Below are 25520 nucleotides of genomic sequence, written 5' to 3' on the forward strand. Positions count from 1 at the left end.
TGTTGTACTTACACTGACGCCATGAACCTTTCTGCGGGAAAGTAGAGCACGGAAGAGATGAGCGTGCCTCTTGGGCCTCTTGCTGACACGTGGACCATATCATTTGTCCCCGCAGATATAAGCAAGGATGCGTCCTGTGCGGAAAACTGTACCTGTTCGTCCTGCTTGCTCCTGGCCCCCACCATCAGCGACTTGCTCAATGACCAGGACTTACTAGACGTGATCAGGATAAAGTTGGATCCCTGTCACCCAACAGTCAAAAACTGGAGGAATTTCGCAAGCAAGTGGGGCATGCCCTACGATGAACTGTGTTTCCTGGAGCAGCGGCCCCAGAGCCCCACCCTGGAGTTCTTACTCCGGAACAGTCAGAGGACAGTGGGCCAGCTGATGGAGCTCTGCCGGCTCTACCACAGGGCCGATGTGGAGAAGGTCCTGCGCAGGTGGGTGGACGAAGAATGGCCCAGGAGGGGGCGTGGAGAGCACCCCAGGAACTTCTAGCCCTCAGCTCCTTCTCATCGGCCTCTTCGGACCCTGAGCCGAGCACAGGTTAAGGGGCAATGTGAATCTGTTCTTTTTTAAGTTTAGGCAAAGGATGTGGGACAGCGGACCTTAGTTTTCCCCAAAGCCGGTGGTTTTGTGGAGGGTAGGGTATGTTTTTGGTGGCGGATTTTCCTTTAGTTTTGCACATCTGTTTTTATTTAATATTTGAATCTGGAATTGGGAAAAATATGTTGTAGGCTCCTATAGGGACCAGGGCCAAAGCTACAGTCAGAGTGGATTCATGCCATGATGAAAATAAAAGTATCATCTCCCTTAAAAACTGAAGACTGAACTCAGAACTAAAAGTCATCATCCACAAGATCCTTTATGATTAATGACACTCCCACAGCTTAGAAGGAAACCACAGAGAGAAGTTTCCCTTTAGTCTGTTACTCTTTTTGTTGTAAAGTACTTAGGTGAGTTCACAGGCTGCTGGCATCGCGTGGTGATACTCTTCAGGACACATGCCATCTTTCTTATTCAAATACTTGTATAATCTGGGCACTATCAAAGAGGACTTTGCTTGAGTGGTTTTGAAAGAAATGCAAAAATCGATGGTGATTGGGAGGACAGAGTCAGGAGTTAGCAGAGTAATAAGGACCATGGGAAAGGTGTTGACAAAGAGTAGGCCCGGGGCTTCCCTGGTGGCGCAGTGGTTGAGAGCCCGCCTGCCAATGAAGGGGACACGGGTTCGTGCCCCGGTCCGGGAAGATCCCACATGCCGCGGAGCGGCTGGGCCCGTGAGCCATGGCCACTGAGCCTGCGCATCCGGAGCCTGTGCTCCGCAACGGGAGAGGCCACGGCAGTCAGAGGCCCGTGTACCGCAAAAAAAAAAAAAAAAAAGAGTAGGCCCTTTCGGTACCCTTCGCTTTTTAAAAATTAATTTAATATTTACTTTTATGTCTTGTATATCAGGCTGAGTGTTTCACCCCCGACAGAAAGCTCAGTTAAGAAATAAAAACTACCTGGCCTGTGGGTGAAATGCAACCCCGTCTAGCACCTACTACCCCACCTTAAAACAGGGCCCAATAATACTACATAGCACTTTAGCGAAGAAAGAGATATCTTTACTTGTGATACTGGGAAGGAAGCTATGCATTAAAACCTAAATTTCATAGGATTTTAAACCAAGTGAAAAATTGGGTCCAAAGACTATCCCCTGTTCTCGTTTGATGGTTTACTGTGGAAGGTGGTGTGGATGGGAGCGTTTGTTATTAGAGAGAATTTTCTAGGTTTGGGGGGTGGGCAGGGGGAGGGAGAGAGAAGCCTTGGTTTACTTGACGATTTCATAGAAGTGCTATTTGGTTTTGGCTTTAGGTTTAGAAAATTAAGGCACTTTGTCCAATTTGGGAGGATTCTGTTTAAATCCCTGACTAAGTAAAAATGATGAATGACATTGATTGGAGTACAAGGGAGATTAGGATTAACTCAAAAGAAAGTTGTTTCCTAAACCACTGACATTTTTTCCCGCTAGCAGTTACAGCAGTTTTTATGAGGTTGCTGGTATATAGTCAGCCTCACCGTCAAACGTAAACGCTAAACTTGCAAAATTACTATAGAGGCTTACTTATCACTTCTGATTCAGTCAGTGCTAGTCACACCTAGCTCGTCTTGTCAGATTTAGCAGATATGTGTCAGGTTTATCAAAAGATGTAATCAAGGGCTTCCCTGGTGGCGCAGTGGTTGAGAGCCCGCCTGCTGATGAAGGGGACGCGGGTTCGTGCCCCGGTCTGGGAAGGTCCCACATGCCGCGGAGCGGCTGGGCCCGTGAGCCATGGCCGCTGAGCCTGCGCGTCCGGAGCCTGTGCTCCGCAACGGGAGAGGCCACAACGGTGAGAGGCCCGCGTACCGCAAAAAAAAAGAACCAGTTCCTAACATCCCCGACTTGAAATCCAGAAAATGATGAAAATTTTCTCATGGAAACACTGTTGGTGATCAGGCTCTGTAGAATGGGGACAGTTCTATGCTTCACAAATTCGTGAATTAACAGCTTTTTGTGGGCTGACTTGGGGACACTAGTCCCTACTGGCACTGCTTCTGTGGGACATGTTTCCAAAATTCCAAACTTCACATTTCAATTTCAAAACTGACTTTAGGCAGAATTTACCCTCATAGATTTCTTGAACATGGCTCTTGTTAATAAGTGTTAGCTGAACTTATCTTTGAGTTGGATCAAAAACGTTAAGACACAGAATTCAGGTGGATTAGCTATGGGCAGAGCTAAGCATGCTCCTTATCTTTTTTTTTTTTTTTGGCTGCATTGGGTCTTCGTTGCAGTATGCGGGCTTCTCATTGCGGTGGCTTCTCTTGCTGCGGAGCACGAGCCCTAGGGCATGTGGGCTTCATTAGTTGCAGCGTGTGGGCTCAGTAGTTGTGGCTCGCGGGCTCTAGAGTGCAGGCTCAGTAGTTGTGGCGCACGGGCTTAGTTGCTCCGCGGCATGTGGGATCTTCCCGGACCAAGGATCAAACCCATGTCCCCTGCATTGGCAGGCAGATTCTTAACCACTGCGCCATCAGGGAAGTCCTGTCCTTTATATTCAGGAATTACAGGAAAACTGTGAGACCACAGAGCACCACCCACTCATCTCTCCATTTGGCGGCATTAGTTTGAAAGCCCTGATGGCTAATAATTTCCATCACTGGCTATGAAAGCTTAAATTTCTATTATAATTGCATAGGGGACGTGCCAGGGTAGAAGGGATTTTTTTTAATACGGGATTTGATAAAAATGTGGTTTAATTTCACTCTACCATTATTTGCTCATATTGACATCTGTATCTGTTGGCATTTACCTTATGAAAAGTTTTAATTATTAAGAGTATGATATTAGCAGAGAGAGATTTAACCAAACACTGTTTTTAATTAAAGTTCATTCGGATTCTAGACCTTGACCAAATGGAGGATGACTTTTATTTGTGTTACATACAGAAATATCAAAAGTAAATCTCAACTAAAGTAGAACTATAATTCAATTGTGAAATAACCCAAAATAACTTTGTTTAAAGTTAATTTTTAGCAAATAAATACTATACAAGCATAAATATGCTGTTATTGGGTTGGCCAAAAAGTGCCTTTAGTTTTTAAGCAAAAATAAAGGACACATTTTTCATTTTCACCAAAAACTTTATTGAACAACATATTCACCCTTTTGTTTTACTACCTTCTGCCATTTTTTAGACAACTTCATAATTCCATCTTCCCCAAACTTTTTATCTTTTTGAGCAAAGAACTGTTCAGGTGCCTTTTACAGTCTTCCAGGGGATTGAAGTTTTTTCCATTAAGAGAATTTTGTAAAGACCTAAATAAATGGGGCTTCCCTGGTGGCACAGTGGTTAAGAATCCGCCTGCCATTGCAGGGGACACCAGTTCGATCCTTGGTCTGGGAAGATCCCACATGCCGCGGAGCAACTAAGCCTGTGCGCCACAACTACTGAGCCTGCACTTTAGAGCCCGTGAGCCACAACTACTGAGCCCACACGCTGCAACTACTGAAGCCCACATGCCCTAGGGCCCATGCTCCACAGCAAGAGAAGCCACCGCAATGAGAAGCCCATGCACCACAACAAAGAGTAGACCCTGCTCACCGCAACTAAAGAAAGCCCACACGCAGCAATGAAGACCCAACGCAGCCAAAAATAAATAAATAACTATATGAATTAAAAAAAAAAAAGACCTAAATAAATGGAAATCTGAAGGTGCAATATCTGGTGAATACAGTGGATGAATCAGAACTTCCCAGCCAAGCTGCAACAGTTTTTTCCTGGTCATCAAAGAAACATGCGGTCTTGCGTTATCCTGATGGAAGAGTATGCATTTTCTGTTGACTAATTCTGGACGTTTTTTGTCGAGTGCTGCTTTCATTTGGTCTAATTGGGAGCAGTACTTGTTGGAATTAATTGTTTGGCTTTCCTTAAGGAGCTCATAATAGAGGACTCCCTTCCAATCCCACCGTATACACAACATCACCTTCTTTGGATGAAGGCCGGCCTTTGGTGTGGTTGGTGGTGGTCCATTTCGCTTGCCCCACGATCTCTTCCATTCCACATTGTTGTACACTATCCATTTTTCATTGCCCGTCACAATTTGTTTTAAAAACGGAACGTTCTCATTACTTTAAGTAGAGAATCTCATGTGGAAATACAGTCAAGAAGGTTTTTTTCACTTATGTGGAACCCAAACATCAAAGTGATCGACATAACCGAGCTGGTGCAAATGATTTTCAGCGCTTGATTTGGATATTTTGAGTATGTCGACTACCTCCCGCGTGGTATAATGTTGATTGTTCTCAATTAATGTCTCGATTTGATCGCTATCAACTTCAATTGGTCTACGTGACTGTGGAGCATCGTCCAGCGAGAAATCTCCAGCACGAAACTTCTCAAACCACTTTTGACATGTTCGATCAGTCACAGCACCTTTTCCCTACACTGCACAAATCTTTTTGTGCATTTCCATGCATTTTTACTTTTCTTGAAATAGTAAAGCATAATATGCTGAAAATGTTGCTTTTTTCCTTCCATCTTCAATATTAAAATGGCTACACAAAAATTCACCAATTTTGATAATTCTTTTTTAAATGCACGCTGATATGACAGCTGTCACATACTATCTAACAAAATTGTTTCGAATGAAGTTAAAGACAGCTAAGTGCTACTAGAGCCATCTTACGGAAAAAACCGAACGAACCTTTTGGCCAGCCCGATACTTTACAAAGGCAAAAGTGGAAAGAAAGGAAATTATTTAAGTTCATTAATACTTAAGAGCTTTGGGCTTCCCTGGTGGTGCAGTGGTTAAGAATCCGCCTGTCAATGCAAGGGACACAGGTTTGAGCCCTGGTCCGGGAAGATCCCCACATGCTGCAGAGCAACTAAGTCCGTGCGCCATATCTACTGAGCCTGCGCTCTAGAGCCTGCGAGCCACAACTACTGAGCTCACATGCCACAACTACTGAAGCCCGCACGTCTAGAGCCCGTGCTCCACAAGAGAAGCCACTGCAATGAGAAGCCTGCACACTGCAACAAAGAGTAGCCCCCACTCGCCACGACTAGAAAGCCCGTGCACAGCAACGAAGACCCAGTGCGGCAAAAATCAAATAAATTTATATTTAAAAAAATACTTAAGAGCTTTGCTTATTATACTGTCTGTAGGGATCCATGTTAAATTGACCACATTATAAACTAAACTGCTTCTGATGAGGTTCTTTTGCTATTAGAAGGATGAAATCTCTTTAGCTAAGTTCCGAGATACACTCTTTTAAACAAAACTCCCATCTGCAATGTTTTGATGTTATGTGATGAGGCTATTTGTAATAAGCATTTTATTTGGTTGCAATAGAAAATTTCTACTTGCAAGGGAATGGAAAGCAAAGCTGTTTTAGACACCACACACCCCCAGGACATATACACACAGAGGAAGACTCAAGTGGACGTAGACAAAAATAAAGCACAGGGCTTCCCTGGTGGCGCAGTGGTTGAGAATCCGCCTGACAATGCAGGGGACACGGGTTCGTGCCTCGGTCCGGGAAGATCCCACATGCTGCGGAGCGGCTGGGCCCGTGAGCCATGGCCGCTGAGCCTGCGCCTCTGGAGCCTGTGCTCCACAACGGGAGAGGCCACAACAGTGAGAGGCCCACATACTGCAAAAATAAATAAATAAAGCACATGGTTATTTAAAATTATAAGATTTAAAATTGTTAGGGCTTCAATTGTATGCCAGGATTGCCCATCAATATTTCAGATAACTTGTATGAACAAGTCTTCCATTTTTGTGACACTAAATAATTAGTCAATAATATAGAGGAATTCCCTGGTGGTCCAGTTGTTAGGACTCCATGCTTCCACTTCAGGGGCCCTGGGTTCAATCCCTGGTTGGGGAACTAAGATCCTGCAAGCCACCTGGTGAGGCAAAAATGAAAAAAAAATAATAGTATAGGAAATGCATGGTAATAGACAAAAGATGTTGCACCTCTGTTTTTTTCTGAATAGTAGTTTTAATGTGGTACTGCCCTCTGCTGGAGGATGAAATCTGTTCACATCCTTTCAGGCTTGTTTAAGACCAGCCTAGAACCAACCTTCCATTGATTATTGGTTTTATGTTAGAACCCTTAGAAGTAGCCCCACTAAAAGATAGGAAGAGTGCAGTTATTTTACAAATTGACAAATATTAGAAGTGGAATGGGGCCTGCATGATTGAGATGAGGGTTCCATTCCCCTGAAGGTCCCCATCATAACAGTTCCTCACTCTGGGGATTCTTCCTAAACACTCAGAAGGACTTTTCTTCTGTGGAGATTTAAGGTTAGCTGTCTGTGGACAGTTAGTCTCTTTGGCTTTCAATTTAATGATGCTCCGTCTTTAACATCATGAGAACAGTGGCTTCTATGCAAAAAGACAAAGGGATCGATCTCCCTCAGTTACAGCAGACTTCAACCAGAAGCACTAGACTTTCCTCTTCCTCTATGATACATGATAGAAAAACACATTATTTTAAATACAGTCCTAATAACTATGGTCTAGTAAATTTTCTTTCCCTTTTTCAGATGAATGAATATGTTTCATTTAGTTTTGAGCCATGACTATCCTCCTTATAACATTTTTCCACATCTGCCCTCTCTGTTCTAGAATTTTCCTCTCCTCCAGGTCCATGTTTCTGCTCTGTGTGTTGCTTGTTTTAGGGCCATTTCCTCACTCCTTGAATCAGATTTCTTCTATTTGCCTGTGGCCGCCTCTCTCCCAGCCTACGGGCTAACATCGGCTTCCTTTTTTCACTTAGACATGCAGAAGCAATTTGTTGGATTGTCTTTCATATTTAATGACACTTTGGCCCTAAGAACGTTGAAACTGTTTTCTGCCCTTGTAACTGAAACATATGGAGCTTCGTGCACCCAAGGAACTGACTGAGAAACAGTTTCCCTCTTTGTTCTATGATTTCCTACCTGGGAATTCCGACTCCACCTACTGAACCGTGTGCACTTGGGTATAAATGGATGAGAGGGTATGTCTTGCTTCCCTCATGTTTAGAGGGTCACAGCCATGACGCTGATCCAAGTGCCGGGCGAGTGGGGGGCCACACCTGGGGGTCCAGATCACCCAGAGGAAGACCCACAGCAGAGGAGGAGAGGCTGTTCTCTCTCTCCCCGTGGCCATGTTTGGCTGAGGATGCCTCCTGGAAATCACTCCACAGCTGAATCGAAGAGATCAAAGTAGTCAACGGTGCAACTCGAAACGAAATGATTGAGTTTATCCACCCTTTTGGAAATGTAGAGGGTAGCTTCTCATGGCTTCCTGAGCTGAGCCATGCTCTCCTGTTTGATGTGACCGCCAGTGACCATTTTCCTTTGAGGCAGACCCTTGGAAGCTCCATGGGGGACACTTCTTCAGCTATGCTTTTAAACGACTGAATTTTTGTGATCCTTTCTATATCTACATGCTGTACTTTTTAAGCTGCCTTCATTTTGATGTCCTGCATGATTTTATGTTTTCTTTATAAATAGAAATTATTTGAAACTGTAATAATGGGTGCTACAAAATTAAATTGATGTCAGCCATATCTCTAATTGGTGCTTTTATGCAGATTCTAACACAGTCGTTGATTCATGTGTTCTCTTGGTCAGTCATCAGTCAGAAACCTAGTGACTTTCTAAAATGCGTCCCGGGGATGCAAAGATAAACAACACCTTCCTACCCTCCAGCAACCTTAGACGAGGGAGAGTCATCGTACACGATGAGAGACGTTCCTGGAGAAAATGCCACACCCGTCCAGGAATGGGCAGAACAAAGTGAGAATCACTGACGTAGAAAGAAAGACAAGTAAGTAAGCAGTCTGACGAAGTGCTTCAGATGCCGTGATATCTATATGTGAAGGGCGGTTTCATGGTTACTTTCCGCCTCTCGTAACTTTATCTCTCTGGTCCAGGCTTGTCCTCTGAGCTGCCAGACACTCACAACTACCAGCTTGACATCTCCACGCACGCGGATGTTTCCCAGGCACCTCAAACCCAACCCGTCCTAAAGGGAACCCATGACTCTTCCATCCAAACTTGTTCCTCACCAGAGTTCCCTATCGTACCATCCACCTTGTTTCTAAGTCATCATCAAATCCCTCTCTCTTCCACCTCCCAAATATCTCTTAAATCTCTTGCCTCCCCTCCATCCTCATGACCGTCCTCACCCAAGCAGCCACCCTTTCTCACCCGATGACAGTCTCCCAAGTGGCCTCCATACGGTGGATGGATCCTGCCATCCCCACATTAACGCCTTTGATGGGTTCCCATTGAACATTAAGTCCCAAATTGGCAGTGTGGCCTCCAAGGCCCTGTGACTTGCCTGTGTGGCATGTCGTCGTGCTCCACTCGCCCACAGCTCCTGATGCTTCAGCCACACTGAACCACGAGGTCCCCTTCCCACCCAAGACTTCACCGCGAGCTGTCATCTGCCCTGTCCACACCCTGGCCACACTCAGACCTGGACACACTAGCCTTCCCTAGCTCAGCCACCTCAGCCTCCAGGTCTCACCGTCAACACCACTTTCTCAGGGAAAGGGCACCTGACTTCCAGACTTGGTTGCCTTCCTATTATTCACCCCATAGCACTCATCCCAACAGTAATAACTTGATTACTGGTCTCACCCCTGCCCGACTGCAAACCCCAGAGGACAGGGGTCTTGTTCGCTGTTCACTCTGTATCATCAGCACCCTCTGATCCAGAAGCAATTGGAAATATGCTGAAAAAATGAAATGGAACTAACGAATTAATAGAGACTTTAAATAAAGCAAAAACTTTTTTTTTTTTTTACAATACAGTGGTCCTTGAGGAGGAAAAATGCTTATAAATATAAATACAAAATGAGGGGGTTTACATACCAAACCATGAATGCTTCTCGGACATGGGGAGCTTTTATTTTAATGAGGTTCAACCCGTTTCGTTCATTTTCTGGGCTTCAAAGATCAAAGCAAAAATGTTCCAGAATTAGATGGTAGTGAATCTTGCACAACGTTGTGATTATACTAAAAAGCACCTGAATTGTACACCTTAAAATGCTTAACGGGGTGAATTTTATGTTATGTGAATTGTATCCCAATTGGGAAAAAAAAAAAAACACCCATAAAAAATAACCAAAGCAAGGGAGGGAGACGCAAGAGGGAAGAGATATGGGGGTATATGTATATGTATAGCTGATTCACTTTGTTATAAAGCAGAAACTAACACACCATTGTAAAGCAATTATACTCCAATAAAAACGTTAAAAAAAAAACCAAAAAAAAAAAACCAAAGCTGCTCCCACAGGGGAGAGTAAGGCAGAAACAGCAGCTCCCAGCTCAGAGCCAGGCGTCTGTGGCTGAGGGGAGTGGGGTGAAGGTGGAGGGCTAAGTGAGGAAGAGGCTGGTCTTGAAGCCCGTGAGGACTGCTCAGTGAGTCCAACCAAACAATGCGCCTTCCGTCTCCTTGGTGACCGCTAAAACAATGCGCCTTCCGTCTCCTTGGTGACAGCTAAGACGAAGAGAGCGCTCTGGACCCCTGCTGTCCTCTGGGGAGCTGAAGATCCCGCTCCTCAGACAGTCTGTGGAGCTAGGGACCCTGCTCCACATACCACCATCCATCTAACCTCTTTGCCCTGCCGCCCTCTCCCGGGACAGCACAGGCCAAAACACCGAAGAGGCCAAAGTGATCAGGGCAGTAGCTGTTGGATTGGGCCGAGTTACAGAAAATCATCCTATGTTTGCTGTGGACTCAGTGAATAACAACATGGGAGAACCAACCGGACCAGGTAAACGAAGAGAAATAAATGGCAAAAATTGGTTCTTCCTCTACATGTATGTCTCTGAAACAAGCCAGATCAAAAAAAGGGTTATTTTTCTGGAGTGACCGTTTCGGACAGATTTTACCTCTTTTAGATGATTTTTGTTTCTAGTTTTAATGTTAAAAAGACACTAATAGAGGAATTCCCTGGCGGTCCAGTGGTTAAGACTCCAAGCTTCCACTGCAGGGGGTGCGGGTTCGATCCCTGGTGGGGGAACTAAGACCCCGTGTGTGGTGTGGCCAAAAAAATAAAAAAGATACTAATAGAAGAAATCACATTAGTTCAGTCAACAAACATTTACTGAGCGTTTACTGTGGTCAGGCCCTCAGCTCACTTCTGAGAATGTAATGACAGCTCTTCGCAGTCCCCAGCCTCAAGGGGCCAACAAGTCCAGGAATGAAGACAGACAAGAAGACAGGCGGCTGTCCTGTTAGGAAGCTGAAGGTTGTCTTTGATACCTAGAATTTAGAATTTCTAGTTGTTTCAGTCAGTTTCTTTTTGGAGAAACAAATGGTAAGTTCCATCAGGAGAATTTAATAAAGGAACTAATTACAAGAGTTAAAGGAAACCAGTGAGGAGCTAACAGATGTAGGCATCTTTAGGTCTAAAGGAGGAGGGTGAGGGAGAGGTCAGTGGGAACATGGCTTGGTAGCTCATTTCTGTTTTTTGGGGGGTTTTCTGGCCATGCCATGCGGCTTGCAGGATCTTAGGCCCCAACGAGGGATTGAACCCGCGCCTTCCACAGTGAAAGCACAGAGTCCTAACCACTGGATTGCCAGGGAATTCCCTGGTAGCTCATTTCTTTCTAGCACTGATTATCTGGTTGTAACACAGTTTATTTAACCACTCACCTACTGAGGGACATCTTGTTTGCTTCCGAGCTTTGGCAGTTATAAGTACAGTTATATTATACTGCTGTATAAACATTTATGTGCAGCTTTTTGTGTAGACATAAGCTTTCAGCCTCTTGGAGCAAATACCAGGAAGTGCAATTGCTGGATCATATGGTAAGAGTATGTTTAGTTTTGTAAGAAACTTCCCAGCTGTATTCCAAAGAGGCTCTACCATTTTGCATTCCCACCAGCAATATATGAGCGTTCCTGTTGCTTCACACTCTCACCAGCATTTGGTGGTGTTAGTGTTCCAGATTTTGGCCGTTCTAATAGGTATGTAGTGTTATTTCATTGTTGTTTTAATTTGCATTGTCCTGATGACACATGATGTAGTGCATCTTTTCGTATGCTTATTTGCCATCTGCATGTCCTCTTCTGTGAGGTATTTGCTCAAGTCTTTTGCCTGTTTCAAAATCAGATTGTTCATTTTCTTATTGTTGAGTTTTAATAGTTCCTTGTATATTTTGGTGTCTATTGAGGTCTTTGATCCATTTTTAAATTGGGTAGTTTTTTGTTGTTGTTAAGCTTTAAGAGTTCTTTATATATTAATATTTTGGATAATAGTCTTTTATCAGAGGTATCCTTTGCCAACATTTTTTTTCCCAGTCTAGGGCTTATCCTCTCATTCTCTTGACATTGTCTTTTGCAAGAAGAAGTCCTTAATTTTATTGAAGTCCAGATTATCAATTATTTATTTCATGAATCGTGTCTTTGGTGTATCTAAAAAGGCATCACCATACCCAAGGTCATCTAGGTTTTCTCCAATATTATCTTCTAGGAGTTTTATAAAAGTTTTGCATTTAACATTTAGGTCTAAGATCCATTTTGAGCTATTTTTTGTGAAGGGCATAAGGTTTGTATTTAGATTCATTTTTTTACATGTGGATGTCCAATTGTTCCAGCACCATTTGCTGAAAACACTATCTTTACTCCACTTTATTCCCTTTGCTCTTTTGTCAAAGACCAGTTGACTGTATTTTTATGGCTCTATTTCTGGGCTCTCTATTCTGTTCCATTGATCTATTTGTCTATTCTTTCACCAATACCATGGTATTCTTGATAACTGTAGCTTGAAGTTTTGAATTTGGGTAGTGTCAGTCCTTCAATTTTGTTCTCTCCTTCAATATTGTGTTGGCTATTCTGGGTCTTTTATCTCTCCATATAAACTTTAGAATCAGTTTGTCAATATACATAAAATAGCTTGCTGGAATTTTGATTGGAATTGCATTGAATCTGTAGATCAAGTAGAGAAAAACTGACATCTTGATAATATTGTCTTCCTTTTCGTAAACATGGAATATCTCTCCATTTATTTAGTTCTTTGATTTCGTTCACCAGAATTTTGTAGTTTTCCTCATATATATTTTGTTAGAGTTATACCTAAGTATTTCATTTTCGGGAGTGCTAATATAAATGATATTGTGGTTTTAATTTCAAATTCCACGTGTTCATTGTTAGTATATTAGAAAGCAATAACTTTTGTACATTAATCTTGTATCTGCAGCCTTGAAATAATCACTTATTAGTTCCAGGAAATTTTTTTGCCAGTTCTTTCAAATTTTCCACATAGATGATCATGTCATCTGTGAACAAAGACAGTTTTATGTCTTCCTTCCAAACCTGTATACCTTTTTTTTGTGTGTGCGTGGTATGCGGGCCTCTCACTGTTGTGGCCTCTCCCGTTGCGGAGCACAGGCTCCGGACGTGCAGGCTCAGCGGCCATGGCTCACAGGCCCAGCCGCTCCACGGCATGTGGGATCTTCCCCGACTGGGGCGCGAACCCGTGTCCCCTGCACCGGCAGGCGGACTCTCAACCACTGCGCCACCAGGGAAGCCCCGCTGTATACCTTTTATTTCCCTTTCTTCCCTCATTGTGTAAGCAAGGACTTCCAGAACAATGTTAAAGGGAAGGTTACATAGTTTTTCAAAATTCCATTAGAGGTTATGTGAGCAGAAGTGTTTAAAGAGCACTTACCTGAACTAGTGTATCATCGAGCTAGGATTAAGTTCCTTGTCTCTCTCAATGCCAAAGCTCAAGATCTTACGCATAAAGATCTATATTATCTCCAGGTATCTCATGGTTTGCTGTTTTTCCTGCTTCTCCCATCTCCAAATAAGCAAAAGTACTAACATGCCTCACCTCACACAACCCTAAGGTTTAACCAGTTGGCTGTTTAACCTGGAAACCATTGTTATTAAAACAAACCATTTTATTAAAATAAACAACTCTACTTATGGCTCAAATGCAAAAGACTATAAAATTTACCCTCACTTTCCTAAAGTTCCTTGCACTTTAAAAGTGCAATATTATAGCTAAATTATAGAAGAAAAATGAATATAACTACCAAGGTGGGAGGAGATTTTGAGTGATTGTTGCCCATTCTGCATGGCCCGTAAGCCCAGCTAACTTGAGCAAGGCCGTGGCTGGACCATGTGACACCTTTGTACAAGTTAGAAAAAGGTGGTCTACACCCTACCACTATTCCTTTGCACCTGAAGATGGAGCACTTTATCGGTTTGGTGAGTAAAGTACAAACTGGGTTTCAGCTACCATGTCTTCCTTGAGCCAATTGCCCTTGTGCATTTTATGAACATATGCAATGACTCTGTGACTTTGCATCATGCTCCAGCCAGCCAAGAAAAGAATGGAGAAAAGCAGCTGCTCTTCTGGGTAATTACCTTGACTACTTCCCAATTTGCTCCCAACCTTTGGGCATTCATTATTCCCACACTTCTGTTCCTGGATTGAAGCTTCCATAGCTCCTCCTGGTCCCTATTTGAATTCCCCTAGATTTCCTACCTGGCTTTTTGACTTTGACTTTCCATGTGTTTCCTGGTCCTGTTTACTCCTTTGGTTTTTTTGTTCGTCTCTCATCTCAGGTGAGAGGTTTCTCGGTACAGCTTCTCAGGCCTCACCTCCAACACCCCTTTCCCATCAGAGTAGCCTGGATCTTCTTCTATAGTAGAGTAGGGACAGAGAATTTGAATGAATTCTCAAAAAGTGCTTGGAGTCATATCTAGCAAAATTACATAGCATTTAACCTTTGACATAAAAATGCCACTTCTAGGAATCCCACAGAGGCAGTGTGGCAAATATACAAGGACATGTACACAAAGTTATGTGCTGAAGCATTACTTATGATAGATAAACAATCCAAATGTCCACAGGTTAAGTAAACTATGGTATGTTGACACCATGGAGTAATATGAAGCTATGAAAAGAAATGAGGAATGTCTCTGTAGTATACTAGTGCAGAGAGATCTTCAAGCTATATGTGAAAAGCCAAATGCAAAACTATTCATGGAGTGCCATCTCTTGTCTAAGGTGCGAATATGAATAGAGATAGAGGTAACCATCGAGCTATGTTACCTGTAGAAAGAGGGAGGGAACAGCATGGAGAGGATGGGGTGGAAGTTAGATTTCCTTGAATGTATCTTGTCTGTAAATTTGGCTTTGAAACCATGTACTATATTTCACAAAATTATAAACCAAAACTAAACCAAAATGAAATAAATGAAAAGCAAGGCCCAGGAGCTGAAAGCAAGATGGTGGCTTCCTCACAGAGATACATTATTTCAAATTACTTTTTTAAAAAAATTGTGTTTAACACATAACATAAAATTTACCATCTTAACCATCTTTAAGTGTAAGGTTCAGTAGTATTAAGTACATTCATACTATTGTGCACCAAATCTCCAGAACTTTCAAAACTGAAACTCTCTACCCATTAAACAACTTCCCATTTCCTCTTTCCCCCAGCCAGTGGCAACTACCATTCTGCTGTCTGTTTCTATGAATTTGATTACTTTAGATGCCTCATATAAGTAGAATCACACAGTATTTGTCTTTTCGTGACTGAGTTATTTCATTTAGCATAATATCCTCAAGATTCATCCATGTTGTAGCATGTGACAGAATTTCCTCCCTTTTTTAAGGTTGAATATATGACATTTGGTTTACCATTCATCTGTCAATGGGCATTTGGGTTGCTTCCACCTCTTGGCTATTGTGGATAATGCTGCTATGAACATGGGTATGAGATCCTGCTTTTAGTTCTTCTGGACATATACCCAGAAGTGAGATTGCTGGATCATAGGGTAATTCTATTTTTAAGTTTTTGTTTTTTTTTGCGGTACGCGGGCCTCTCACTGTTGTGGCCTCTCCCACTGCGGAGCACAGGCTCCAGACGCGCAGGCTCAGCGGCCATGGCCCACGGGCCTAGCAGCTCCACGGCATGTGGGATCTTCCCCGACTGGGGCACGAAGCCGTGTCCCCTGCATCGGCAGGCGGACTCTCAACCACTGCGCCACCAGGGAAGCCCTATTTTTAAGTTTTTGAGGAACCTTCATACTGGTTTTCATAGCGGGTGCACAACTTTGTATTCCCAACAGTGCAAAAGAATTACGATTTTCCACATCCTTGCCAACACTTACTATTTTTTGATAACAGGCATCCTAATGAGTGTGAGGTGTATCTCGTGGTTTTGGTTTGCATTTCTCTAATTACTAGTGATGTTGAGCACCTTTTCTTATAGCTTGTTGGTCATTTGTATATCCTCTTTGGAGAAATGTCTATTAAAGTCCTATGCACATTTTTGAATTGGGTTATTTGTCTTTTTGCCGTTGAGTTGTAGGGGTTCTTTATATATTCTGGATATTAACCCCTTATCAGGTATATAATTTACAAATATTTTCTCACATTCCACAGGTTCTTTTCACTCTGTTGGTTGTGTCCTTTATGCATAGAAGTTTTAGGTTTGATGTAGTCTTATTTGTCTATTTTTAAATTTATTAATCGATGCTTTTGGTGTCATATTTAAGAAATCATTGCCAAAATCCAATGTCATGACGTTTTCTGCCTATTTTCTTCCAGGAATTTTATAGTTTTAGGTTTTTGTTTAGTTCTTTAATCCATTTTGAGTTAATTTTTGTATATGGTATGGTAAGGATCCAAATTCATTCTTTTGCATGTGGACATTCAATTTTCCCAGTGTCATTTGTTGAAGAGACTGTTTTTCCCCCATTGAGTGGCCTTGACACCCTTGTTGAAGATCATTTGACCATATACACGAAGGTTCATTTCAAGGTTCTCTATTCTGTTATGGTGGTCTGTGTGTCTGTCTTTATGCCCGTACTACCCTGTTTTGCTTACTAACTTTGTAATATGTTTTGAAATCGGGAAGCGTGAGGCCTCCAACTTTTATGTTCTTTTATGTTCAAGGCTGTTTTGGTTTTTCAGGTTCCCTTGAGATTTCATATAAAGTTTTGGATTCTTTTTTTCTATGTCTGAAAAAATGCTGTTGGGATTTTGATAATGATTGCAGTGAATCTATAGATCACTTTGGGTAGTATTGTCAAATGACTTTAAAACACAAAAGTTTGATTATATATATCTTATGAGATATAGCCTCAGGAGAGAAAAAGATGGCAAATAAACCTTAGTTTGGTTATGTAATCGTATTGTTATGATAATATTTATCTTTTTATCCTGAAACTATTATATATGACAGGATAAAGCAAATAAGTAATTTTGTTAGAAACTAAGATTTTCATAAGAAAAATGAGGTATAAATATAAAATAAAAAAGCTAAATGAAAACATTGTAATCCTAAATTGAGTGAAATCAGTATAAACTCAGATATGAAAAACAAAAATCAAAAAACTTTTTTCCTAGCTCTCTCCACTGAGGAAGTCTAGAAACCAACCCAGTTGCCATGAACACTCCTTTCCAAAATTGTAGTCTCTGTATACCATTTCCCACTAAAACTTTCCTTGGAGAAACTGCTAAGTCCAAGTTTGGCAGGAAATGAAAATGATATCTTGGGATATTTTGTCATACCAGGAAGCAAGGAAACTAAGGTTACTATGTTGTGTCAAAAGAAGACAGATGCCAGCTCAAAGGGGTCCCGTTTGGTTATAGATGGGATAATTTAAGTATCAGGAAAAAAAAGAAACACATCAAATATATTAATATTCATGAATTCATAAGGACATCTTAAAAAACCAACTCATTGGTTACCTTTTGTGGAGGCTAGGAAAGCAGCTTATTATTAAGAAAACTCCTAAGTAAAGGGAAGGAATCAAGCTTTTGGTCTGCCTTTCTGGCATAAACTTCACCTTGGGGTCACCAAATAGGAAACAATATTTCCCTATAGAAGAACTCTAACTCATAAATGCAGGAGGAATGTTGGAATTGATGTATCACCACTTTTCAGTTTTTAATGAAATAAGGGCTCTAGGCAGTGAACATCAATAGCAGCTGCTAAAACCATTTGATCAAAAACTGATGGGAACTTTGTAATAGATGAATGGATCAGGCTGAGAACAGCGGAACCCACTGACCAGTCTTGATATCATACAAAGAAAAACAACCAGTATTGCGTAATTGCAGTGTCATCGCCAGTGAGGTTTGTCCAAGGAGTGATTATTGCTAATAGAAAAACAACCAGACCTTCAGTTTCTCCTGCTGACTTGCGATTGGAAATACATACCACCTGTGAAGTCTTCTGGCCAAAAAAACTGAACCTGGGTCTTATTAACCTTACAGTCTAACAAGCACTTTTGAAGTTCTATAGATTAAATGAAGTCTGAGATTTGCTTCAAAGTGGGCCGGGGTGGGGAGACAGTAGGTGAGGAGTAGATGAACCAAGATAGGACATGTTGATAAGATATGTCCATTTTGGAGCTGGACCGTGAGTGGATGGGAATTCATCACACTATCTCTTATGTGTATGTTTTGAAATTTCCAAAATAAAAAATTAAGTATTTGGACTTAATAACATTTTTCTATTTGGAAAAACCACCTGGATTTCTTACTTGCTTCAACCTGTCACAGAAATTCTTCCCTTGAGGTTTCGCTTGTCAGTTTATTTTATAATGAGCTGTGTAAATACAAGCTGGAAGGAGATTAGCTATGTGCATGACGGGTTGGTTAAATATTGAGAGAGCGAGGCTGAGGGAGGCCTTTTAATGGTTTTATGAGTTGCAGCAACTTTGCAGGAACAAAGATCACAATGAACATTTACAGTTACTAACAGCACTCTTTTGCACTTTTAAAAATCCATATATGTGATTACTGAATGTCTAACTCCCACTGGATTTTAAGCTCCAGGAAAGCTATATTTTTTACCTACCGTGTCTCTAGAGCCTAACATGTTGCCCAATTTATATATATATATAAACTTTTAAAGGATTCTATTTTGTTTTGACTTTTAGATAATTTCAGATATATTTTCATGTCAAATAACAATACAACATTTTCTAGTTAACATACCATAGTGTGCCAAGCCATTCAAGAAAAGTATTTTAAAAATGGGACAGCATCTCATTCTTTGAGCCACTGGGATAAATTAATCCACACTACTCTGAAGATTTCTCCCATCTCCAAGATTCTTTTATTTTATGACAGAGCCATAGTTCTAGAAGCTTGTTTCTCACACCTGAAAAGACTAGATTTGGGACATGATCCTGTAGAACATAAGAGGTAAGCCTGATCAGTCTGAACACAGGGTGTCTGGAGGGTGAGAAAAGAGTTTGAGTCCTTATAGGTGGTACTAGTATTGGTGTGTGGGAGACATTAGTTCAAAGCATGACGATTCAAAGAGGAAATGAGTCCACTAAGAATGGGGAAGATAGAGGAGGAAGGTGACGCCAACCATGAAAACTTCCCTGGGAAGCAGACATACGCATGAGAAATATGAGTGCTGTAAAGAATGCACTCCTAAAGACTGCATAATTTAAAATCTGCATACTTCAAGACTAATTTTTCCATGGGAATAAATGGAACAGAGTATGTGTTCTCAGAGTTCATAATTCTATAATTTTGAGGCAAATTTTTACTTTAATATCGCTTTTATTTATCATTATTATTGCTAAAGGTTCTAGAGTTCTGGCTCCTAAGTTCATAGTGAAAAAAATCTAAGTAATTATTTAAAGTTCTTTACAATGTTTTATCACATCTAACTTGTATTTCAAACTTATTGATTTGGGAGCATATTTTCCCATCAATGGCACCACCATTTAATGAATGGAAGGCCAACATTTTAAAAAATTACTATTATTATAATAACAAAAATAACACAGCAACACAATAATAAGCAAAATCACTACCAGAGGTGTTTCCTAGCTTGAAACAACATAGTTCACATTGTTGACAAAATATGGCAGGTATTTGTTTAGTCAACTAATCCTGCCAAGTAGCAGGTGTATATACAGTTTCAATTCGTAAGTCTAAAATCTTGTGATTTTTTTTTTACTACTTTTTGAAAATTGGGGCAATATATATTACTTCACATTTTAATTTTTTAATTGAAGTATAGTTGATTTACAATGTGTTAGTTTCAGATTTACATCAAAGTGATTTGTTGTTATATATTCTTTTTCATATTCTTTTCCATTGTAGGATTACTACAGAATATGGAATATAGTTCCCTGTACTATATAGTAGCTCCTTGTTGTTTATCTATTTTATATATAGTAGTGTGTGTATATTTAATATTTTTATATCACACTATTTCTAAATTTGTACTTTGTGAATGTGGCTTCTTGGGTAAGGAAAGAGGACAATAAAGATAGATGGAGAGGCTTCTCTGGTGGCACAGTGGTTGGGAGTCTGCCTGCCGATGCAGGGGACATGGGTTCGTGCCCCGGTCCGGGAGGGTGCCCCGGTCCGGGAGGATCCCACATGCCGCGGAGCGGCTGGGCCCGTGAGCCATGGCCGCTGAGCCTGTGCGTCCGGAGCCTGTGTTCCGCAACGGGAGGGGCCACGACAGTGAGAGGCCCAGGTACCAAAAAAAAAAAAAAAAAAAAAAAGATAGATGGAAAAGAAATTGATCCAACCAGAAATGATCCCTTCATCTCTCAAAGTCTAAGGCAATTATCTACAAATAATTTGTAACATCTAGTCTTGCAAACATTTTAGTGAGTTATAAACAATATTTTTTTTAAATGAAAAATTAGAGGGCTTCCCTGGTGTTGCAGTGGTTGAGAGTCCGCCTGCCGATGCAGGGGATACGGGTTCGTGCCCCGGTCCGGGAGGATCCCACATGCCGCGGAGCGGCTGGGCCTGTGAGCCATGGCCGCTGGGCCTGCGCGTCCGGAGCCTGTGCTCCGCGGAAGGAGAGGCCACAGCAGTGAGAGGCCCGCGTACCGCAAAAAAGAAAAGAAAAAAAAAAAGAAAAATTAGAATGCTTGATGCATAACAAAATTTCGTTTTGTGAAATTTTTGTTTCCATGATTTTAAGTACATATGTAACAAGTCACAATGTAAATGTATTTATTTTTATTTTTTTGGCTGCACTGCATGGCTTGTGGGATATTAGTTCCCTGACCAGGGATCAAACCTGGGCCCTTGCGGTGAAAGCATGGAATCCTAACCACTGGACTAAATTTAGGACTAAACCACTGGACTAAATACATTTAGGTTCCCTAAATGTATTTATTTTTTATTGTGGTTTACTTGATAAAAGTCTAAAAGGCACCACTGTAGTATCTTCTCTTTTAAAAAACAAACAAAAACAAAAACAAAACAAGACAATCAAAATATTCCCTTTACCCCACTGCTTTCCTAGCCTCTGCACTTCTTTGCTCCTCTTCACAGCGACATTTCTTGATATATTTTTAGTCATTAGTCCCACTACTTCTTTACCTCACGTCTCAACCCACTTCAGAGTCAGTCCCCAATGACCTCCATGTTGCTAAATCTATTGGTTACTTCTGTGTTCCTTGACCTCTTAACACCACAACTGGTTGTTCTACTCTCTTGAAACACTTCCTTTCTTCGGTTGCTAAGACACATTTTCAGCAGGTCTCCATGGTCGCCTCTTCCCAGCCTCTTTTATTGTTTTGTTTTTTAATCTCCCTAGGGCTCTGTCCTAGGTCAACTCCTCTATCTACTCGCCCAGGTGACCTCATCCAATTCCATGACTTCATGTCATAATTTCCCCCTCTTTTATTATGCTTAGCCATGCTGGTGGCCTCTCTGTGCCTGAACACACTAAATGTGTTCTCAAGAGCCTTAGAGACTTTGCATTAGCTGTTCCTTCAGCTGAGAATGCTCTCCCCCAAGCTCTTCATGTAGCTGCCTCCTTTCTTTTCTTTTCTTTTCTTTTTTTTAATTGAAGTATGGTTGATTTACAATGTTGTGTTAGTTTCAGGTGTACAGCAAAGTGATTCATATACGTATCCTTTTTCAGATTCTTTTCCATTATAGGTTATTATAAGATGTTGAATATAGTTCCCTGTGCTATACAGTAGGACCTTGTTGTTGATCTATTTTATACATAGTACTGTGTATCTGTTAATCCGAAACTCCTAATTTATCCCTCCCCCCTTTTCCCCTTTGGTAACCATAAATTTTTTTTCTATGTCTGTGAGTCTGTTTCTGTTTTGTAAGTAAGTTCATTTGTATTATTTTTGTTAGATTCCACATAGAAGTGATATATTTGTCTTTCTCTGACTTACTTCACATAGTATGATAATCTCTAGGTCCATCCATATTGCTGCAAATGGCATTATTTCATTCTTTTTTATGGCTGAGTAATCCATTGTATATATGAACCACATCTTCTTTATCCATTCATCTGTCAGTGGACAGTTAGGTTGTCTCCATGTCTTGGCTATTGTAAATAGTGCTGCTATGAACATTGGGGTGCATGTATCTTTTCAAATCAGAGTTTTTGTCTTTTCTGGATACATGCCCAGGAGTGGGATTGCTTGATCATATGGTAACTCTATTTTTAGTTTTTAAGAAACCTCCATACTGTTTTCTATAGTGGCTGCACCAATTCACATTGCCATCAATAGTGAAGGAGGGTTCCCTTTTCTCCACACCCTCTCCAGCATTTGTTACTTGTGGACTTTTTGATGATGGCCATTCTGACTGGTGTGAGGTGATACCTCATTGTAGTTTTGAGTTGCATTTCTCTTAGAGATGTTGAGCATCTTTTCATGTGCATGTTGGCCATATCTGTATGTCGTCTTTAGAGAAATGTCTATTTCGGTCTTCTGCCCATTTTTTGATTGGGTTGTTGGGTTTTTTGTTTTTTTGATATTGAGCTGTTTATATATTTTGGAAATTAAGCCCTTGTCGGTTGCATTGTTTGCAAATATTTCTCCCACGCCATAAGCTGTCTTTTCCTTTTGGTTAGTTGCCTCCTTTCTTTCATTCACTAGCAACTTAAACTTTACCTCTTTGGAGAAGCTTTCCTAGGCATGCAACTAATGTAGACACCCAAGTGCTCCCAATTATACATCATCCTATTTTTTTTTTTTTTTTTGGCGGTACGCGGGCCCCTCTCACTGTTGTGGCCTCTCCCGTTGCGGAGCACAGGCTCTGTTCGCGCAGGCTCAGCGGCCATGGCTCACAGGCCCAGCTGCTCCGCGGCATGTGGGATCCTCCCGGACTGGGGCACGAACCCGTGTCCCCTGCATCGGCAGGCGGACTCTCAACTACTGCGCCACCAGGGAAGCACCATCATCCTATCTTAATCTTCTCCGGAATGTATCACCATCTGTGTCCCCCACTGGATTAAGCACCATTGAAACAGGAACAGTCAAAACTCCCTGTCCGGGCTTCCCTGGTGGCGTAGTGGTTGAGAGTCCGCCTGCTGATGCAGGGGACGCGGGTTCGTGCCCCGGTCCAGGAAGATCCCACGTGCCACGGAGCGGCTGGGCCTGTGAGCCATGGCCGCTGAGCCTGCGCGAATGGAGCCTGTGCTCTGCAACGGGAGAGGCCACAACAGTGAGAGGCCCGCGTACCGCAAAGAAACAAAAAAACAAGCACAAAAACTTCCTGTCCTCATGGAGTTTGTAGTCTGGTGGATGAAGTAATATAAAATAAAAAGGTAAATAATGTAGCATATTAGAATGTGGTAAATGCTAGAGAGAAATAAAGCAAGAAAGAGTGATAGGGATTGTGTGTGTGTGTGTGTGTGTGTGTTTTGGGAGGTTGCAATTTTAAATACGGTGGTCAGGAAGGGCCTCACTAAGAATCGACATTACTCACTGTCATTACTCAATTTTAAGGAGGTAAAGGAAACATCACATGCAAAAGCTCTGAGCTGGGAGTGTGACAGGCAGGCGGTAAGAACACCACAAAGGCCAGTACGGTTGGTACAGAACAAGGGAGGAGGAACGTAGTAGGAAATGAAGTCAGAGCGCGTGGAGGTGGAGGCGGGTCATGAAGTGTAAGGACCTGGATCTTTACTCAAAGAACGAGCAAAAGCTAGTGGAAGGTTTGAGCAAAGTAACATTGTTTAGGCTGTGTTTCCCCATGATCTCTCTGACGGTTGTGTTGAGAACAGACTGCAGAGGGAAGGGTAAAAGCAGGGAGCTCTGGGCTTCCCTGGTGGTGCAGTGGTTGGGAGTCTGCCTGCCGATGCAGGGGACACGGGTTCGTGCCCTGGTCCGGGAAGATCCCACATGCCGCTGGGCGGCTGGGCCCGTGAGCCGTGGCCGCTGGGCCTGCGCGTCTGGAGCCTGTGCTCCGCGATGGGAGGGGCCACAGCAATGAGAGGCCCGCGTACCTCAAAAAAAAAAAAAAAAAAGCAGGAAAATCAATGAAGAGGCTATTGTAATAATCCAAGGAAGAGGAGTGGGACTTCCGTATATTTATATCGCTTCTCTGCGTCTAGAGGGCCCGGCTCGGTACGGCAAATGTTACAAAGCCCTTTGTATACTTATCACTGTGCCTTGTCATGGCGGACATCGAGTACATACTTGTTGATTCTAAAAGATATAAAAAACACACGGAGCTCATTGAACAAAACCGGACCAACGAAGGGGTTTTTCTAAGATAAATTCTCTGGATTTGTGGATCTTTTAATCCAGAATTACTGCACCAATACAGGATTTCTGGCCCTTTTGCACAGTCCCATTTATACCTAAATTCTACTTACCAAAGAAGTGGAGCATTGATGTGTGTTTATTTCAGCTTACTTTGTATGGGGGAGGTAATCAACCCAGGCAAAGTTGTGAAGACATTCAATTGCTCCTCACTTTATCAATAACCTATCATTTCAACCTAGTATTTACAGAATGTTTACTTCATGCAAAGCATTATACTAGGCATTGGGGAATATTCAAGACATCCTCTTCTCAATTTAAATTCGAGTTGGATAGATAAAACACAACACAGAAAGATAAGTACAAATCCCAGGCAGTGTATGTTAAGGGTTAAATACAGCTATTGAAGTTGGATCCTAAAGAGTGAAGCAAACTTGGAAAATGAATAGGAGAGCAAAGTAATAGGGAATCAGAATGTGAGTTCGATGGTATTGGGTGTGTAATGAATTTCTCAATTTAAATAAAAAATAATAAAACCCAGAGCTACAGAGGAGAAAGCCCAGAGTAGGGACACCAAAACATGTCTCTCAAAGGAAACGTGGATAAAAATCAAGTAGAGACAAGTAGGAAGATAAGAACTTTGTGATCCCTAACAGAAAACAAACTGTACCAGCTGTTCAAAGTAGCTTACATAACTTTATTTGTATTTCTCGCTGACGTTTTTTACAGCCAACAGGTCAAACTGGCAGTCATTATGGGCACTTCCCTGAAAAGTTGGTTATTTCTGAACATCTACCGTGCTCAGAATTGTGCTCTATACTGCTGACGTTTCCCCCGGGGTAGTATATAACTTAGAAAACAACAACACACAAAATTGGCAGATAAGCCGCAGTGGCTGAAGTCCAAGTTAGACTCACTGGATGGGGGCTCCGGGCTGGACTCAGTCCAGCTATACTGAACCCATTTCCCCCCGCATTTTATTTACACCCAAAGGTGTGGCAAACAAAACACCGGGATGCCTCCAAGTCAGCTTCTCTTTTATTGCACTGTATGTACTGTTTGGACTCTAACCCATGCCAGACAAGGAAGCAGACCTTGAGAAATACCTGGCACTGACCCCGCTGAGCCGGGCGACCAGGGAAAGTCACAGACGGCCCCTCTGGCCGCGTGGGCCCCTCTCGGCCATCACCGGGTCAAGGCGGGGCCTGTGCGAAGTCCACACCGGCCCTGGAGGCCGGGGACACGCGGACCGAGGGAGCAGAAGGTCTCTCCTTCTCTCTTCCCCATTTCCCGGCCCCCCAACCCCGGCGGCGGGGCAAAGGCGGCCAGATCCACCCGGGAATTTTGGAAGCACACACTCTGCCCCCTCCCTCTCTGCTCGTCTCGCAGCAAGCCACTGGCGGTCCGAGTCTCCGAGGCCGTGCAGGGCGCCCCGCCGGGGGAGCGGCCAGCAGCGGACCAGCCACTAGCCCAACGGAGCCGCCAGCGCGCCCCGCACGCAGACGCAA

The 25520-nt window shown here is 42.3% G+C and overlaps 1 protein-coding gene across 8 annotated transcripts in view; it reads left to right on the top strand.

The window, feature by feature from the left end:
• EDARADD (EDAR associated via death domain) overlaps window positions 1-24976 on the top strand; it is a 79436-nt gene extending 54460 nt beyond the window's left edge. For all 8 annotated transcript variants that reach the window (XM_089897464.1, XM_089897465.1, XM_089897467.1 and 5 more), the window contains one exon: window positions 116-24976. In XM_089897464.1, coding sequence (XP_089753590.1) covers window positions 116-498 — 383 coding nt within the window. In that variant the 3' untranslated portion in view covers window positions 499-24976. The remainder of the gene's footprint in view (window positions 1-115) is intronic.
• The last annotated feature ends 544 nt before the right edge of the window (window positions 24977-25520 follow it).

Source organism: Delphinapterus leucas, chromosome 16 (assembly GCF_059928025.1).
Source record: "Delphinapterus leucas isolate spDelLeu-1000000601 "Yukka" chromosome 16, BTC_Dleu_Yukka2, whole genome shotgun sequence".
NCBI lineage: Eukaryota > Metazoa > Chordata > Mammalia > Artiodactyla > Monodontidae > Delphinapterus > Delphinapterus leucas.